This window comes from Pocillopora verrucosa, chromosome 4, assembly GCF_036669915.1.
Source record: "Pocillopora verrucosa isolate sample1 chromosome 4, ASM3666991v2, whole genome shotgun sequence".
In the NCBI taxonomy this organism is placed as follows: domain Eukaryota; kingdom Metazoa; phylum Cnidaria; class Anthozoa; order Scleractinia; family Pocilloporidae; genus Pocillopora; species Pocillopora verrucosa.
Window position 1 is genome coordinate 5,385,101 of NC_089315.1, and position 16,440 is coordinate 5,401,540.

The following is a 16,440-nucleotide window of genomic DNA, read 5'->3' on the forward strand; positions in this document are numbered from 1 at the left end:
ATTGAGTCTACACTCCGTGCTGCACATTGCAGGTTACTCAGAGGTAAACTACTCGGTACCCAACTAAATTTTTCCTAGAAAGGGGTGTCATTTTTGATACGAATTATTCTTCAAGACAGAGTGAAAATTTGGAGGGCAGGTGACACAAAACCAGCTAAAAAAATTCTTGAATAGAACCCCTGCCCCCTCCGCCCATTCTAAATCCGACCCAGGCTTGAAACAGGGGAGTATGACTTGAAGTCCACTATTTTATTACTTGCAAGTTAAAGAAAAAATAGATAAAAAGTAATATACCGTATCTTTTGTGGCTTAGAAGCTGCTCAGTTAAATTCAAATTATGGTCTCAAAGTAAGGTCCGCCAAAAAGATTTGATTTGGTTTAAAGATAGTCATTGAAAATGGCTCCATTAAAGTGCTGCATGTACGCTTCATAAGGCGTCCTAAGACGAAAATTTGCTCTAATCATCTCGGACCCACCTGTCTGTGCGACGCAAACATGGGATTCGCAAAACCTACAGCAGCACAGGCTTCCTCAGCTTCCTCCTCTCGCACGGTTTTCTTTTCATCCGGCTGTGGCGGTTGGAAACTTACGTACATTGGATTGTTAAAGCCACGGGAAGGTTCCGGACGCTTGGCTTTGATTTCGCCTGGAGCCTCATAGAGTGGATTGTCCATCACATTTATTTGCCGTGCAACTTCCCGCCGTGTAACTTCCTGCTCCTCATTTCCGTAAATCGGGTTCAAAGTTCCTAAGGCCTCCATTTCTTGGTTAGCCCTTTGATGCCTGTGCATGTTGTCGATGTAAGTATCTCTTCTCTCCGTAAACCGTTGTTGTTTCATAAACTTGCGCTCTCGAGCAATCAAGGTGTTTCTTCTGTAGAGGGTGAGCCCTGTGATAAGAACAATCAGCAAGATACCTCCAATCCCAGCGATCACGTAGTATAAATTCATCGGCGGTTTATGTGGCGAACGTTTGAGAGGCCCTTCCTTGGCTTCTTTAGAAACGCACCATTCAGTATCCCTTTTCTTTACCTCCCAAGCCGTTGCAATGCAAAGCTCGTATTCAAAATCAGCCTTTGTTTCAGTTTTGGTGTAGCTGTGCGTGACACATGTTTTGTTCATGTTGCACAGAACTGTTTTCGACGGAACACCCATATATTTTTCCTGTTCTTGCAAGTAAACGAGCACAACAAAATCTAACGTAGGGAGGTTTTCTTCAGATAAGCTTCTTTTTGCTTTTGACGGATGTTCCCAGCTCGGTTGTCTGACATAAACGTCTGTTACACTAACCATGTCTGAATCATCATCGTTATTCGTAATTTCGCTCAGCGGAAACTGTTGTTCATTTTCAAAGAACCAACGTTCTAACTTATAATGTTTATACGGGTTGGAAATCTCGTCTTCTGGAAATGGTAACGACACAAGAGCACCGGCAGAAACGCAAAATGTCGTGTTGTACCTTTCTACGTTTCGTGGTATGCAGATTTCTTGTTCCCCGCATGATTTTTCTGTACAATCACCCTTCATCCTTCGACATTGAGGACCGAAAAACTGGGGTTCGCATTCACAGATAAAGCTGCTATTTTTATCAATACAATTTCCCTCAAAGCACTTTTTAGGTTTCACGCAATCATCGATATTCGTTGTACAATTTTTTCCTGTAAAACCACACGGACAAATGCAGTTGTATCCATTCAGGACGGGGTTACAAGTCGCATCATTCATACACGGGCTTGAACTACAAAAATTTATAAATGTGCAGTCTGTACCATTGTTATATCCACTGGGACACGTGCAGTTGTAGTAATTCACGAAATCGTGGCACGTGCCACCGTTGCTACACGGGTTGGCAATACACTCATCTACTTCCGTGCAAGTAACGTTACACTCGTCTATTTCCTGGCAGTTGAAGCCGTTTCCTGAGTAGCCCGCATTGCAAGCGCAGGTGTAATTCTGCCGATCAACGCGGCTGCACGTGGCGTCCACGTGACAAGTGGCCTGGGGACATGGGTCAATTTTAGTCACGTGAATTTGAACCGTCTCGTTGAACGTTTGTGGAGGAATTCCGTTGTCTTCAGCTTCTATAAGAATTTGATAACCTTGTACTACGTAATCATTGTAACTTAGATGCGACTTCACAATCAGATAAGGTAAACCGTCATCTTGATGGCCAGCAGAGGAAGAGTTATCCTTGCAAACATCTTCAATTGAAAGCATACTCTGGTAGTTGAGGAGGGTATATACTACTGTTTGCAATTTCTCGGGGTTTCGTGATGCTATCTGCGCAAGACAGTAACCGACTGAAACATTTTCAGGGACTGTTACATTAGCGGGAACAAGTCGGATATCATGAGGTGCCTCGTTGATGTCCGTTATGTTAATGGTGACGTTACCAATGGCTTTCAGAGGAGCTCCTGTTCCTTTCGCAGGGTTATCTGTCACTTGAATAGCGACGGTAAGGACCAAATTTGGATGAAGATTCTCGTAGTCCAGGTGTGAGGGGTCTTTGACAATCAGGTTGTAACTGTTATTTACCTGCAATGAAAACCGCATCTGATATCATGTCTGAGATCTAGAGTCACCCTTAGAACTCGGAAATAAAAAGCGCCGCCTGAATAAGTTTTCCTCACAATTAAGATCACAGATACGGAACTCATGGGAAAATTCACTTCATTTGGAGTCAAGTTCAGGTCCTACGAATGGAGCCATCCCCTGAAAAAAGATACGTCCCAAAAGAGACGTTCTTCTGAACTGCACTAATATCTAGACACTTCGTAAAATATATATATATATATTTGTAGCTTTAAAATATTATACACCGATGTCACCTTCATGAAATTCCTACTTATGAGTTTATTTTGAAGACTTCATTTACAGCGAAATAAGATCTCCAAGTAAATTAGCTCATAATTGAGAAATCACAACTTTAGACATCTTCCTTAAACCATTTTAGGGGGGCTCTGGCAACATACGTTTCGATAAATCTGCGAGGGAAATAACTTTAAATGTGGTATAAGTTTATGAAAACTGCGTGCTACTAGTGAAAAAAAATGGATGGGGAAAAAGTGGGAAAATTTCAAATGCAAACTTTCTGTCCCAGCCCAAGTAATAAGAATATTGTTTTAGTATAAAATATCTTCGATTTCTTTTCTTGGGAAAAGAGATTCATTAAATTTTTAAAGAAGCGAACAAAAGTTTAAGTTATGGTTCTGAAAAACCTCACATGTCAAACCAACATGCTAAACCAACATGTCAAAATCACATTACTAAGGTACTTGTATTTCGGTTCTTTCTCAACTTTTGCAACTGTTACCTCGAAGACGGACGAGTAATTCCCGATGACAGTAAACATGTGACTTTGACCTATATCCGGGTCCTCACATGTTAAATATCCCACAGCGTAACCAACACGCACGTTCTCTTCTACCACAGTGGAACCATTTAAACGGATATCGTATGGTGCTTCGTTCACGTCAGATACTTGAACACTAAAGTTCTTTTGTATCGAGTATGGGGGACTTCCATCATCTCGGCACTCAACCGATACTGTAGAAAGAGAAAGAATACTGCTATAAATTGTGCCTCTATAATCTCATAAACTGCTGGAACATACAAGCCTGGTTTCCAAATGATCGTTAGCTACCAATTACAGCGATCGCACGAAGCGTATCGTACTGGCCAAGTTACGAGACTTGATACTCCTCAGAGACTTAAGTGAGGTCAGTTTTGATTCAAGGTATCTCGTACCTCGGCAGTAAATTATTCGTACCTCGGGTTTGATGAACAAAGAACCCCCCAAAGCTAGAGGCCAAGTTTGAGAAAAAAAACACAAAACAGGTACTGCATCAGAGGAAACGCCGTTTCTTACCTTTTAGTAGAGTATCCAAAAGAGTTTCGTAATTTAAATCAGCGCCTTCCTTCAGAGTTATTTCAGACGTCGATTTAGATGCAGAACTTATAATGAAATAATTCCTCCCTGCGACAAGTTCACAACTGTGTTGTTGACCAAAGTCCTCGTCAACGACACTTAAGTTCATAAGCGAAGTTCCACTCGGGCTGTTCTCGGGTATGACGATCTGGTACGAAGTGCTATCGGTTACTGAGAGGGATGAGTTAAAGATTATATCTGATGGGCGATCGTTGCTGTCAAGCACCGTGACACTCACGTTTCCCTGTAATTGAAATGCAAAAATCCAGTTGCTGGTTATCGTAATGTATTTTACGTAAGTCACATAAATTAAAAGATATCAGAACAAAATTCAAATCAAAATTATTTAAGAGAAAAGCATACTAGCATAATACTGTGATTCTGTCACTAAACGAACCTTGTATGAAAGGGGAGGGGAGCCATTGTCTAGAACAAGGATAGTTATATTCATCACAGGTGTGGTTTCGTAATTCAGTGGTGTGCCTTTGAGCCGCAGGTTGCTTCCATTAACAATGAACCAATCTGAAAGCAACCAAATTAATATTGTTGTCATCAATATAACGTGTGAGAGCTCTAACGGAAACAGTAACGTGCCGTTCCAAAATCGCTGCGATCAGGTTCTCATAAGTTTTCCGTCTAGCCAGTCAGGCCAAGACCAAGGCAAGATTGACGGGTGTAGCTTTGATTAGCCAACAGGTTTTCGTTTCCCTGACAACCTCTATGCGTCGTTTATCCACTCTTCAGCGAATCTCAATTAACCCAGCTAACGCAGGTTTTAAGTACGATACAACTCGGAAGACATTTTCACTTAAATGGGCTCTTTTCATCAAAGAACGACCTTTACTACCCCTTCTTTGCTAAGAAAAGATTCTCAGCCTTCGTCATTTTTTATGAAGGGAAAAATAAATTACTGATGAAGACGAGTGATATTAGAATGTTAATGCCCATGCGTATAAGTCGAGTTTTAGGGTGACAATAAAATACAACATTTATTTGCTGCATAAGTTTTAAATACCTGAACCATAACCAGTAACCACAAAAGTATGACTTTGATCTGCATCTTGGTCTGTAGCCTGAAATACTCCGACGATAGTACCAGCGGTTGCATTTTCGTAGATACCATTTGACACTAGCTTGACTGCAGTGGGCGGGTCATTTACATCAATCACCTAAAATTGAATGGTATTTCTTAGACCACGGAGAATTTCTCAAAACAGAATCAAGCACTGGGAAATAAATTATGGCTGGAAATTTCACCACAATTAAGGATTGTTACACTGAATCATTGTTTTACAAGATAGAGTGACTGAAATCTATTGCAACACACATGAATTTATATTGAATGGTGTAAGATCTCTACAGAATTTTTCTCTCAAACTACTAAACATTTCCTTGTAAATGTAAATTAGTTTATAGACTGGATTCATCTTAGGGTTATTCACCGAGGTAGAAGTAAGTATCCACCACTTTCACCGACACTGAGGTGAATAATTTTCTGAGAATATACCACACAGAAACCAATAAATAGTTTATTTTTGTCAAGATACCGAAAAATGGTCGGAAATTTCAATCTTGACGCACGATTTTGACGATTCGGCTGCTCGGAGGTGAATAGCTCTTTCTAATCGTTTCCAAAGCAGCCAATCAGCGCGAGCAAAAAGCACTATTTACCTCTATAGTATACACTAACTTTGCATATTCCAATCACTAGTTCGTCATATGTACTACTCCTACTTTGTGGAGAAACTCTATATGGGACTTGACGATTTCTAGTACACAAGATTTGGAAATGTCTATGGAGGGTTTTTTTTCACCTGAATTGTAAAAGTGAGACTGGTATTGAGTGGTGGGTTACCGCTGTCTGTTGCAACAACTGTCACTTTGTAGGAATCTTGAGTTTCAAAATTCAGTTTTCTGGTAGTTACCAGTCTACTGCCATTTAATGTGAACGCCACCGGGCCTGGTGTCTGGTATTTTAGAGCTAGTGATACATTGGCTCTCCCACTCGACTGTGAGGAAAAAGACCAAGAGATTAACAACAAATTAGATGAATTGAAGCTGACAATGGAAAAGAAAGCGAAACAAAAAGAAAACTTCAAGTAGACAAGCAAACTAAAGTAATAAAAATTCCGCTGTAAAATAACGGAGGTTGGGTCTTAGTGGACAGGGTTGCACTTGGATGTTTGACTAACTACTGAATGCGCGATCAATGAAGTTGAACCTTGTTAGACGAGCCTCGCGCAGTAACAATTCCTTCCTGTTATTAATTTTCCTCTTTTCAAAAACTTCAAAAGGTGTTTGACTTTTAAATATTATCGGTAGATACTCCTAACGGTGGAAACAAATCTGCAAGCTGCCATCTAACCGGTAAATCAGGATCATGAACACTGAGTGTTCCCACGACAACCCCAGGAGGTCCGTTCTCGTTCACGTTATTGGCGGAGATGGTCAGATTATACGGAGCCTCGTTTACATCTTGGATGTTAATCACAAACAGTGAAGAGACGGAGAAGGGATTTGGTAACAGCTCTGTACATTTGACCTGTAGGAGGAAATTATGAAAACTGTGAGATTAAAACGATTTACCATCCTATTTGTGTTCTGTGAAAATCTTCTCGATTAGGTTCCTTTTTGTCTCATTCTCTCCGTTATATTGTTTTATAATAGTTTGCCATTACCCTGGCTTCATGTTCTTGGCAATATTGATTTTTCACGTCGCAATAAGGAACTGAAAAAATTATTGCGATCTTGAGCCTCTAAGATAAATTATTTTTGAGTTGGGATAGGTAGTGCACCGGATGCTCAGCATTACTAAATCAAGGATTCTTCTCTTTTTTTAACAGTGATAGTTTACTGCACAAACTTATAAGGTAAAAGCAACCTGACTTCAAAATCATATTACACTCATTAATCATAACAATTACAAATTCCTCAAATATTATTGGTGCATTCGCAGCTTCATTTTTCACTTATCATTCTGTACAGTTGTAATCAGACAGTGTAATTGGACAGTTTGCTGTAATCAGACACCTGTAATCGGACAGTTGAAGCAGCCAATCATAACAGGTCCACTCAGCTAATCTACCAATCACAGAAATGGTCAAAATAACCATAGCAACAACCACTTATCCAAAGAAAAACTGGGGAATTTCCAAAATGAAGGAATTTTAACTAAAGAAATTGTCTCCACTGGAAATATTTGTTCAAGGTGTATTTGTTTTTTCGGAAATTGAAATTGTTATGATTAATTGGTAATAGGACTTCTTGTCGTCCAATTCTGTCTGTAATTATATACGTGATTAACAAATCGGACTCCTGCTTCGCGGTCGTCCGATTTTGTTAATCACTCGTATGATTAGAGGACGAATTGGACCTCACTCGGTCCCATTACCATTATAAATAACAGTCAACTAGACTAAATATGGATAACTTACGTTCACTGTGTATGTGTCTACTGTTTCATAATCCAGCGTGTTTTTAGAAACAACCAAAGTCAAATGATTTACAACCTGCAATCAAGTTTAGAGAAGAGATAACTTATACGAGAACAACTGAAACTTTCATGAATACCTTTCGATTAAGAGAAGCAAATAACCTTTGAAATATACAAGAGTTTTTCTAACATGCAAAGCGATAAAGCCGATCGTTATTCCATAATAATTCGATAATTCGCTGATGGACGTTTAAATTTCTGGGTGGAGAAAGGAATCATGAAAGTAAGTTGCCTTGCTCAAAGCTACAACAAAATGAACTGACCAAAACGCGACCACATAAGAACCCCCCGATACCGAGTGCAGCGCATTAACCCTTAAATCTGTACCCTAACGTCAGTATGGATATTTTTCATACCGTTCTCTTTAAATTTCCCGAGGTGCTGAATAAGAGAATTTGTTTAACAATCAAAAGCTTTTTTTTCTTTTGATTGGTGATCGTCTTCTTTTTTCTTGTGACCTTAATGTTTGATTCAGTGGTGACATTGTAAGGAGAAATTAGATGCTGGTCACTCTTAACGATCAAAGTAGGCTCTCTTTGACAGGAAGCTTTCTTTGACACTCTGTAACACAGAATACGAAAAGGTCGTGGTTTCTTTGTCTGACTGGAAAATAAATATTGAATGCACTTTGATTGATTTGAAAACAGCGCCGGACATATTGACGTAACATTTACGTAGTCACTTTTCTAGTTGTTTCCCTTTTGATGCAGAACTGATAAACGTTCTTGGAGTTACTAACCATTGTAGAACACTGAACCACTAAATGAATAAATTATTAAATAAATGCAGGTCCATTCATTTTAATTTGATACTTACCTTAAATGGTGTATCATTTACCACTAAACATTGGAACTTTTGCAGAGGAAGGTGAATGTTATCCGGGTCATATATTGATAAGTCGCCAACCACTGTATCCACTGGGCTGTTTTCAGGTACCTAAAATGTTACGACATGGGCTTGTTCAAAATGAGACCAGTAAAGAGTGCACCACTTGAGTAGGATACTAGTGTATGGTGAGGTTAGAGAAAAGGACAATAATTCCCAATCCCGAATCCCGCTTAAGAAGGGGAAATCCATGGGGCCGGTAACATCAAGTTTGACGCGCGTTTAACAGCGTAATATTACTAGGATACAAGAAAGGTCATTAAAGCGGAAATTTTACTTTATTAATCTTCAATGGGGAACCTGGAAATGAGTGGTTCACTATCTTTGAAAGTACCTAGCTGTGTCGTGGATTACAACGAAAGATTTTAAGTCTTCATAAAATGCTAAGTTCCTCGCTATATCCCTGGGATCGAGCGGTGGGGGGTTCGAGCAAGTAGTGTATTTCATCGTCGTCAAATGCTCCCAAAAATACTCGTTGCTGAGACGTTATACTAGGTTCACGTGTTATAAACCTCCTGCATACTGTTTGTATCAGCAATATCCAATGGGTAAGGAAGATGACAAATTTTGAGCCTTCCTTTTGACTTCCAGAAAAACAAGCATTCACAATTTTCTCCCAAGCCTGGGTTCAAGATAAATATCTCCAAAGTACGGTGCAAATACCACTGATTTAGCTTTTTAGTCATTTAGGAATAGCCATAATTTTCTGTTTCGTTCTGACTAACCTGGTTTCCAGACAGGAAAATGCTCTGTGGCTGTTCATTTGTGTTGTTAACGCTGACGACAAACGAGGCTAAAATGGAGTACGGCGGAAAACCGCTGTCTGTACTGTTCACTGTCACTGTGTAGTTGGCATACAGCTCGTAATCAAGCCCTGGCTTTTGAAGTGTAATTCGGCCAGAGGGCGACTCAATAGAAAACAAATTATGAAGATTTGATGAACTACTGCAAAAAAAGGAGAAATTAAAACGTTCAGATCACTGTCAAAAAGAGTGAAGCCATGACCAAAACTAAAAGGCAACGACAGCCATAAATCATATCAAAAATTAATTACAACATTTTCTGCAAAACCGAAGCAAGTATAACAAGTAGAAAGTGGAGAAAGATGTTTTTCGTCTAGTCACGAGCGTGGGACAAAGAAAAAATTCTGAGTCCTCACGAAGAATCGAACCTCAGACCACCGATGCTTTACCACTGAGCCACAGAGACTCTATGGTGAGCGAGGCCCATTACGAAGTTCATGTATGACACACGTTCTGTAGACTGCTGGGATCAGTGATGTCTATAGCGTCATGTTTGTAAATAGAATAAGAAAGAAGGCAAGTATTCAGCTCAGTAAATAAATAGAGAAATATGTTTTCCGTCTTGTCACGAGTGTGGGACAAAGAAAAAAAGGAATCGAACTTCGCGTGTTCACACGTGTTCAAATCTGTTGCTCAGAAGCTATTACGTAGTGAGAAAGAAGCTTTCTTACGAGGACTCCCATGTAAGTTTGTCTTTCATGAACACCTCAGTAATCTAATAGAAGTTTACGCTAAAGTTGCGTAAGGTAGCCGTTTCGTATCCACTCGTACATTTATCTCGACACTATTTGATTCTAAAATAAACTGTGTTTATTTCCAGCAGCTACCAACCGGTGTAGATAACACTGATAACTAACTAACACTGATATGCAAGACAGAACTCACAACACATATCACGTGCCCGCAATACCTTTGATTCCTGTGTCCCTGTGCAAACACATTAAGTATTCGATATTTGTGCGTCTGTCCAACATCCTGGTCAGAGGTCGTCAAACTTCCTATATACTCTCCAGTTTGGCTGTTTTCATTGACGCTAAGTGGACCGCTGGCTGAAACACCCGTAGGTGGATCATTTGTGTCTTTGACGATGATCGAAAAGTTCTTCGTTGTGGTGAGGCCTACACAGAGTTACAATATAAATAAAAGAGAGAAAGCTCAACTCGATAACCTCAAGCATCTTTCACTATCAAAAATATTGGAAAAACGACTGAATGACACACAAATAAGAAGTACTGACTATGTTGAAATGAAAAATAGGAAGAATGAGTTCACAGACAGTCAACCAGGCTGATTGGAAAAATAATTATTACACGCTCTTTCAATTTCCGAGTTGGTAACAACAGAGTATTTTATACCAAAATGAAAATAGTTCTAGAACCATAAAAATTGACCTAGTAGTTGTTCCTTATAGATTCTCTGCGACTCATCCCAGTTGATTTTGCAAGGGCACTTTTTCTCTCCTTAATTACGTACATATAATTGTAATAATAACCTTCGTTATCCGTAGATTTGATAGTCAGCGACCAAGTCGAATTTGCCTCGTAATCCAAACTGCGCGTGGTGTTAAGTAGGCCGTGGACAGCGGCAAAAGGAACACTTCCAGAGGCAGCGTCGATAGTATAAGTAAACGTTTGCACCACAGTCAGCTCATTGTCAGGGTCAGCGGTATCAAGACTTCCAACAGTGACAATCCCTGTATTCTCGGTAACCTCGTTATTAGAGATCGTAATGTCATAGGGTTTCTCGTTCACATCGATTACATTTATCTTGAAGTTTTTATCGACAGATAAAGGAGGATTTGCGTTGTCATGGCATCGAATATCGATGCTGTAACTGTCTAATTTTTCGTAGTTCAAATCTCCGTCAACAACTAAAATGTTGTCTGTTCCGTTCACCTTAAAAGGAGTACTGGAAGGGTTTAGTACTCTACAGGAGTGATTTTGCCAGGGTCCTCGAGGTCCCATATCGTCAGGGTCTAAAACAGATATGTTGCCGACCACTGTACCCTTGCGGCTATTTTCTAAGACATTTCTCGACGATAGTAAAATATCTGTTGGTCGTTCGTTGACATCAAGAACCTGAAAAGAAAGGAAATGTGTTATAATTTTTGCTAGTTGAGGCAGTACCCTCATATGAGGGGCAGAGTAGGACAATTCAGTGAAATCACAAAGATCGTTTGGGGGATCTAGCTTTCTATCTCTTCTCGAAGCAAAATCATCAAAGAAAAATTATTTAAAAGAGAATGACCCTAGAAACAAAAAGACAACCAAGTTCAACGAAAAGCAAATATCTAACAAAGCAAAACAAAATATATTCGATTGGGCTTGAGCAGCAAATCACGTCAGAAGATGATAATTTAATCTCTGGTCTTAAACCCCATCAAGATGAGAAATTTATTTACTCGAAATTTCCCAGTTACATGCACTTTGCATGTTTTTACTTGACATGTAACTAGCTCTTTGAAATAATTTCCTTTGTACTGATTGATCGATACAATTACTTATAAATTTTATTATCAGACACTCGAGCCTATTTCGTCCTTAAAAATTAACATTTCAAAGCTGAAGAGGCTTACCTTTACTGTAAAGGTCTTGTCAATGTTCAACCTTGGGCTGCCATCATCTGTGCTTCGAACCCGAATAATGTAGGTCGACTTTGCTTCGTAATCCAAGTTTGCGTATGATGAAGCGTAAATCTTGTTGCTTCTGAGGCGAAATTTCCATCCACCATTATTTATCCAAGTGTACCTATGAGTTTGGTTAGAATCTTCATCTGTGGTTACAAGATCGCCCACATAACCACCATTCACGTTTTCGTTGATAGATGCCGTATCACCCCCTGCGAGAGTGATATTGCTAGGTCGGTCATTAACATCTAAAATCACCACCTGCAATGGCTGAATGTGGAATAAACCGCTGGGATCAGTCACACGCACCACAATGTCTTCACTGTGGCTTGCCTCATAGTTGAGATCACCGCTGACTTGCAATAGTGCGGTGCACATCGTTTTCACGCCGGGAATGTTGGTGTTGTTGTGACATGTGACATGCGAGCCCGCGGTAAATTTACCATTGGCGTCGTCGTCTAAAGAGAACGTTAAGCTTTGCACCTCGTCATGATCAAAAGCTTGAAGTGTCCCCACTGTCACGTTGGCTGCTGAATTTTCGTTGACTCTAGGCTTGTTGCCAGTGAATGACTGTTGTCCTGATGTTGATGTAAGCGTCATGTTTATGGGAGGCTCGTTAATATTCTCAACAACGACGATAAATGTTTTGTTGTTCTGTGAAGAGAAACAAAGGATCATGTTATGTGTATTAGTTTTTCGGATGACTGTGTAAAATATTTGTACCACACTGGCTTTTCGTCAAGACGCTCTGCGATTGGTCGAAGAATCGTACCCTACCCTCTCCTCCCTCACAACCAGGCCGATAGGATGCCACTCACGGTTTGGTCATCTGCACTTCAGGCGGTTTGTTTGATTTTGCTTTGACCTTTCATTATCTCCTTGTGATTTTCTTTTGTTTTGCGTAGCCCTTCTGACTACTTTGATTTTGTTTCCACAGCGCTTTAACTACTGCATGTGATAAAAGCATTTTACAGAAGTCTGAGTGGAGAGAACTTACGTTTAAAGGCACTGTCCCATTGTCTGTCACCTGCGCAACGATCTTGTGAGCCTTGCTCGTCTCATAATCCGTCTTCTTTGCTTTGAACAAATAACCTGTAGAGTCAATCGCAAACCTTCCCCCATCACTATTAAGCAGCGAAAAAGTTAGCGTTTGGAACTGATCTTCGTCCGTGGCGGTGAACCGACCAATTTTTGTACCAACTGTTGCATTTTCCTTCACAGTGCGACTAGACAGCCTGAAGTCATTTGGTCGGTCATTGACGTCATTCAAGGAAATAACCATGCTTGCTTCACTGCTCAGACGTGGGCTTCCGTTATCTGTTACGCGCACCTTTACCGTGTACGAACCCTTTTTCTCGTAATTCAACTTGCAGAAATCTCCTCCGTTCTTAAGGCAGTCCACATTAGACATGGCAACTTTTAGTTGCTTTCCAGCTAGTTTGAATCTACCTCCCGCACTGTTTACCATAGTGTACGTGTGGGTCTGCGAGCGATCTGGGTCTAAGGAGAGTAGGTTACCAACAACTGTATCCTGCGGGCAATTTTCATCGACGACAGTATTTGACAAAGTGATATTAAATGGCCTTTCGTTGACATCTGCAGGAGAGCGTGGAAAAAGAACCAAAACTGATTAGAATGTTGTTCTTCTATCCCTTTTCAACCTCAAATATTTGTCATAGTGTTTATAAATTCGATATGCTTTGAAGAATATTAACTCGTTAACGGTAACGAGTTTACGGAATGCGCGAGATTTCGCGAGATTTTGCGAGATTAAAAAAAAAGCCGTTGAAAAACTGTGATTTGGTCCCACAATCGTGGTAATGTCAAAAAAGGAAATTTCAACTATGCTGAGTGGCATTTGTCTTTTGTGAACCTAATATAAAGCCTAACGTGCCAACGATGTAGCTTGCATCCAAAAGAGACATTGGAATGAAGGAGGGTTTTGAAAATTTTCTTAGTCCCATGTTTGTGCCAAATGTATAGGGTCAGGGTTAGGGTATTATCACCAATCGAAATTACTAAACTTCATTCTACTCGCCAAGGACAGGCGCGACATTGAATGGCCGGGAAAGGGTTTATCAGTTTTATTTTCAACCCGAGTGCGGGTGGTAAATTTTACTTACCAATAACAGAGATGAGAAAGTCTGTTACGACGCTTAGCTGTGGGTTCCCACTATCGACGGACTGGACTGTGATGTTCCAAGAGCGCTGAGCCTCATAGTCCAGACTTCGCGTAGAATTCAATGCATCGCCGTCAATGACGAATGGAAGTCCAGCGGTATCGCCCATGAGCTTGTAGGTAAACGTTTGCCGGTTTGTTGGTTGATTGGCATTATCCGGGTCAGCAGTTGAGAAAAATCCTTAAAAATAACGAGAAAGACAACACGATGAAAGTATTGTTTTCCATGCGATTATTAGCCAAGTTAGGACAGAAACGAGAGAGAAATTATCAATTTATATTGTTGACTACCGAGAATGCCAGAAGCCAACTTCGAGGTGCCAGAGCAGATATAATCAGTAATACACGTTTTCGATGTTTTCAGTCAACGGCAAAATAGCTTGCTCCATGCGTTGAGTTGGTAAACCGAGAGCGAAAAAGTGGTTAAATTGATTTATTTTAAGAACTACCCTAAAGCATTTCAGTGAAACCCTAATTTTATAACATGACAAAATAATTTAAAATCAGATTAACGATTTACAAACCTATCAAAAATGGTGGTTGATTTTCATCTATGGCATCGCTCGACAGGGAAATGCTTGTGGGTGCCTCATTGACGTCATTCACATTAATGGACAAATCCCTCACAAGGGACAAGGGTGGGGAGCCGTTATCTGTGCACTTCACCTGGACACGCGTCACCGGTGTTAGTTCGTAGTCTAGACTAGCACCTCCTAGGGCGAGAACGTTTGACTGGATGGTAAATTTGCCAATATTGCTACCGGTTACTTGGCAACTGTGTGTCTGCAATGTACCACGTGGCCCATAGTTATCAGGGTCACTGACAGTTAATTGACCAATCCGTGTGCCAGGTTGACTGTTCTCTGTGACATTGGCAGGCGCGAGAGAAATATTGACAGGGGCCTCGTTCACATCCAGGATGCTTATTTCGAAAACCTGTTCCACACTTAGAGACGGCGATCCACTGTCTGTACTTCTTACTTTCACCGTGAAATTATTTTGACCTTCGAAATCCAATTTGGCCGCCAATGAGACATAAAGCTTGTCGTTTAGAATAACAAATCGACCAGCGGCGTCGTCTAACAGTTTATACGTATGCGCCTGCGCAACGTCCTCGTCACTAGTCACCAGTTGCCCGACGAGTGACCCATTCGCGTTCTCGTACACTCTGACCGAGTAGCTTCCACCCAAAGTGATATTTTCAGGTGCATCGTTTTCATCCACGATGCTAATTCTAAGCTGCTCAGCTGTAAAAAGTCCTTTAGCATCTGTAACGCGCACTGTCACGTGATACTCATTGGACAGTTCAAAGTCAAGATCTCCATTAACTCGAAGACCAATGGTGCACTTTGTGTTTACCCCTGAGATATTGGTAATCGTCTGGCAATTCGCCGAAGGCCCTAATGTAAACTTTCCGCCGGCATCATCATCGAGCTTAAAGGACAGAGTTTGGTTTGCATCGTGATCTAAAGCCTCTAGCATTCCAATAACTGTTCCCAAGGGGGAGTTTTCGCGAACCTGCGGATGCCCATCTGGGAAATACAGCTGGCCTCCTTGAGAAGTTATGTTTATGTTTACCGGAGCTTCGTTGACATTCAAAACTTCAATTGTGAACAATTTTTCCATCTGAAACGAAGAGGATGAAAAGTCAAAATAAGACAAAAAAAACATTCAAATATTAAAGTGTTAGGAGAATATTGCCCTCTTGTAAGGCGCTTTTCTGAGAACAATTATTCTGAGTCTATTCGAAGTCTAAAAGCAAAGACAGGATATTCTTTCAAAGTATGGTCAAAATGAACCATTCATTCTTTTTTATTGTGTTGTCACTGAAACCTTCATCGTTACTAGCCAATGCAGCATCTGCTGTAGCCAAGTTCTTACCCACTTTAGTTAAAATTATACAAGTTGTCTGACGTATTTTAAGGGTCAAGCCACTTTCTTTGGCAATTGAAATTAGGCAATGTTAGTAGGTTTTAAATCCCGAAAATCGGGGACTTGTGCACTATAATCACTTGAGTCCTACAAATCAAGTAAATTACCTTCAAGGACGGATTTCCGCTGTCTGTTACAACTGCAGTTATGGTGTGTTTAGTCTGAGTCTCATAATCAGTGTCGTTTGCTTTGTATAGGTTTCCCAGGGAGTCAACCTTGAAGCGACCACTATCATCATTCTTGAGTGAATAAGTCAGCGTTTGATTTGCATCTTCGTCGCGCGATGAAAAACTGTCGATATGATATGAAGCAAAAAAACAATTAGCTTTCAGAGAGGATAAGCATGAGATGTGTGAAAAACGGTATTCGCTAAGCTGAACTTTTTTCTTTTTTTGATACTTCAAGCCGTTTGTGCAATCAAGAGAAAATAGGATTTAAAGATTTTTCCTATTTTCCTAATACAAAAGACAATTCGGTTAGAATTATAGTCGAGTCCCGACGACTCGAACCACTAAGAAAAATCGAAAAAGGTTCGATTTATTGGGAGTTCGAGTTATCGGAAGTTGAAAACAAAGTAGCGGAAATAAGGCAAAAT

The 16,440-nt window shown here is 40.3% G+C and overlaps 1 protein-coding gene across 6 annotated transcripts in view; it reads right to left on the bottom strand.

The window, feature by feature from the left end:
- The window catches only part of LOC131794752 (protocadherin Fat 4), a 68,433-nt gene that overhangs the window by 2,427 nt on the left and 49,566 nt on the right, over positions 1-16,440 (bottom strand). For all 6 annotated transcript variants that reach the window (XM_059112301.2, XM_059112304.2, XM_059112303.2 and 3 more), the window contains exons 16-32: positions 15,953-16,136; positions 14,438-15,539; positions 13,858-14,094; positions 12,732-13,330; positions 11,684-12,388; positions 10,601-11,186; positions 10,019-10,226; positions 9,031-9,250; positions 8,237-8,356; positions 7,362-7,436; positions 6,293-6,469; positions 5,742-5,936; positions 4,943-5,096; positions 4,325-4,449; positions 3,868-4,171; positions 3,313-3,545; positions 477-2,534 (exon numbers count right to left, since the gene is read on the bottom strand). In XM_059112301.2, the coding sequence (XP_058968284.2) occupies positions 477-2,534; positions 3,313-3,545; positions 3,868-4,171; positions 4,325-4,449; positions 4,943-5,096; positions 5,742-5,936; positions 6,293-6,469; positions 7,362-7,436; positions 8,237-8,356; positions 9,031-9,250; positions 10,019-10,226; positions 10,601-11,186; positions 11,684-12,388; positions 12,732-13,330; positions 13,858-14,094; positions 14,438-15,539; positions 15,953-16,136 (7,282 nt within the window). The remainder of the gene's footprint in view (positions 1-476; positions 2,535-3,312; positions 3,546-3,867; positions 4,172-4,324; positions 4,450-4,942; positions 5,097-5,741; positions 5,937-6,292; positions 6,470-7,361; positions 7,437-8,236; positions 8,357-9,030; positions 9,251-10,018; positions 10,227-10,600; positions 11,187-11,683; positions 12,389-12,731; positions 13,331-13,857; positions 14,095-14,437; positions 15,540-15,952; positions 16,137-16,440) is intronic.